Source organism: Sander lucioperca, chromosome 4 (assembly GCF_008315115.2).
Source record: "Sander lucioperca isolate FBNREF2018 chromosome 4, SLUC_FBN_1.2, whole genome shotgun sequence".
Taxonomy (NCBI): Eukaryota; Metazoa; Chordata; class Actinopteri; order Perciformes; family Percidae; genus Sander; species Sander lucioperca.
This window is the reverse complement of record NC_050176.1, coordinates 10,928,283-10,930,119: the sequence shown is the minus strand read 5'-3', so window position 1 is coordinate 10,930,119 and position 1,837 is coordinate 10,928,283. Positions and strand designations below refer to the sequence as shown.

General features: G+C 39.6%; 1 protein-coding gene across 2 annotated transcripts in view; it reads right to left on the bottom strand.

Moving 5' to 3' along the window:
- Nucleotides 1–1,170: 1,170 nt before the first annotated feature.
- Nucleotides 1,171–1,837, bottom strand: part of xpnpep1 (X-prolyl aminopeptidase (aminopeptidase P) 1, soluble) — a 17,735-nt gene continuing 17,068 nt past the window's right edge. For both annotated transcript variants that reach the window (XM_031289086.2, XM_031289085.2), the window contains exons 19-20: nucleotides 1,727–1,825; nucleotides 1,171–1,447 (exon numbers count right to left, since the gene is read on the bottom strand). In XM_031289086.2, the coding sequence (XP_031144946.1) occupies nucleotides 1,328–1,447; nucleotides 1,727–1,825 (219 nt within the window). In that variant the 3' untranslated portion in view covers nucleotides 1,171–1,327. The remainder of the gene's footprint in view (nucleotides 1,448–1,726; nucleotides 1,826–1,837) is intronic.

Below are 1,837 nucleotides of genomic sequence, written 5' to 3'. Positions count from 1 at the left end.
AACGGGTTGTCTTTTAAATTCCCTCTGCACGCAATAGGATAGCGCTACAACCAACCAGAGCAACGAAGATTAAACTTTTGCCTTATCCAGTCGGCAAAACTCCGAACGCATCTTCCTTTTTTAAGAATGACTTCAGTGCTGTTCTTTGTTCTTTTCTCAAAGAAAACTCCAAGTCTTTCAGAGTCGCGGCCAAAGTCGATTCGAAAGACCACTGTTCGCCAGCAGCAGCAGCCATCTTCTTTGTTTTCAAGTAGCAGTGAATTCACGCGGAACCGTTGCAACTCTGCCGTTATTATGATAAGCCCGCCCACCGACTCTTTACACGATGTGATTGGCCTGACTAGAGTTTGGTTTTTCCAGCTCGCAAGCCAACGGAGAGTTGCTAGACCCCCTGGCTGCAAATTACATTTGCTGCCGCTAGGGTGTGTCTAGATTTCTAGGCTACTTAATCTAATCTTTCATAACAAATCAAGTTTTTCTGACGGTTGCTGCCTAATTCACTTTTTCAAATGCAAAACGTGGGTGCAAAAGCAAACGAGGATGTGTATCTGATATTGATCCATGCAACTGCATTCGTTTTCTATCCCTAAAACATACTTGAAACACCGGCATGAGCACATGGCAACGTGATCCACATTTCTGCCACGCTTACACCTGTTTTACTGTTTGACAGTTGGCTGGGTATCGTGGCTAAGAAGCGTAGCAATGTGCATGCAAAAGCAGGGCAGAAGAAGACTACAAGCTAGCAAACAATAAATGTAAATCAATGTAAACAATGCAGAATTTTAAAAAGGCACTGCAAATGGTTTACAAAATAGAAAATGCATGCATCATGTTTGTAAGGCTTCAGTGATACACACAATGCATTTGGGTGAGAAACACTGAGTGTAAACAGAACACTCAACAGGGTACCTTTAATTTTAAAGGTGCAAAATGTAAGTACGGGATAATGCTACTAGTTACGTAGAGGCCTAATATTCATGTATACGTCTAAAGTTGTCATTGTGGATTTCTTCTGAAAATGTGTATTAGAATAGTGTTTAAATACTGTGCATACCGACGTTGTAATGCTCATTTCATACAAGTCAAATATTTACTTTTTTCACTTTACATTTTTCATCTTAAGAAAGTTCTTCCACATTTAAATAACCTCAAAAATGCAGGTGTGTCATTTTTTAAATGATCTTTAATAAAATTGCTGATACAATGGCTTTACAAAAGAAGCCGAGTGTGAGACACAGAGAATGATGAGAAAAATACAAACAATTATCACTGCAGAGCAATTGCAGAACTCAGCAAAAGGATTGGATTGCACAAGAGTCAGTCCTTAGACGACTGGCTGGGTCTCTCTCATCAGCCACTCCAGTGCCTCCTTTCTGCCTTGCCTCTCCAGCTCTGCTCCAATCACCTCCCGGCACTTCCTGTGGTACTCATTCACCCACTCCCGCTACAGGACAGAGAAGAAAGGCCGTCAAAGCATGAAGACTTTTCTGTGTTCAAGTAGTGCATAATGTAATAGGAATATTATAAAATATTCAAATGCATAGTTCATTACATTAAATGGTTCCTATTCCTTACATTTCTTCCTTAAACTCTTAGATGATTTGTTTTATTTGAAGAGTTTATCACCTTACCAATAAAAATGTTTTGAGACCAATCTTTAATGGGTGAATTTGTCTTTTATTATTTTAAATATAAAACATAAATCACACTGGATATTCCTTACCTCCTTTTGAGTAAGCATCTCTGTGTTCATCATCTTGACTTGGATAGGAACCAGAGTGAGGGGCTCAAACGTCAGACTGCCTCTGTTTCTGTAGTTGTACTGAACACACAG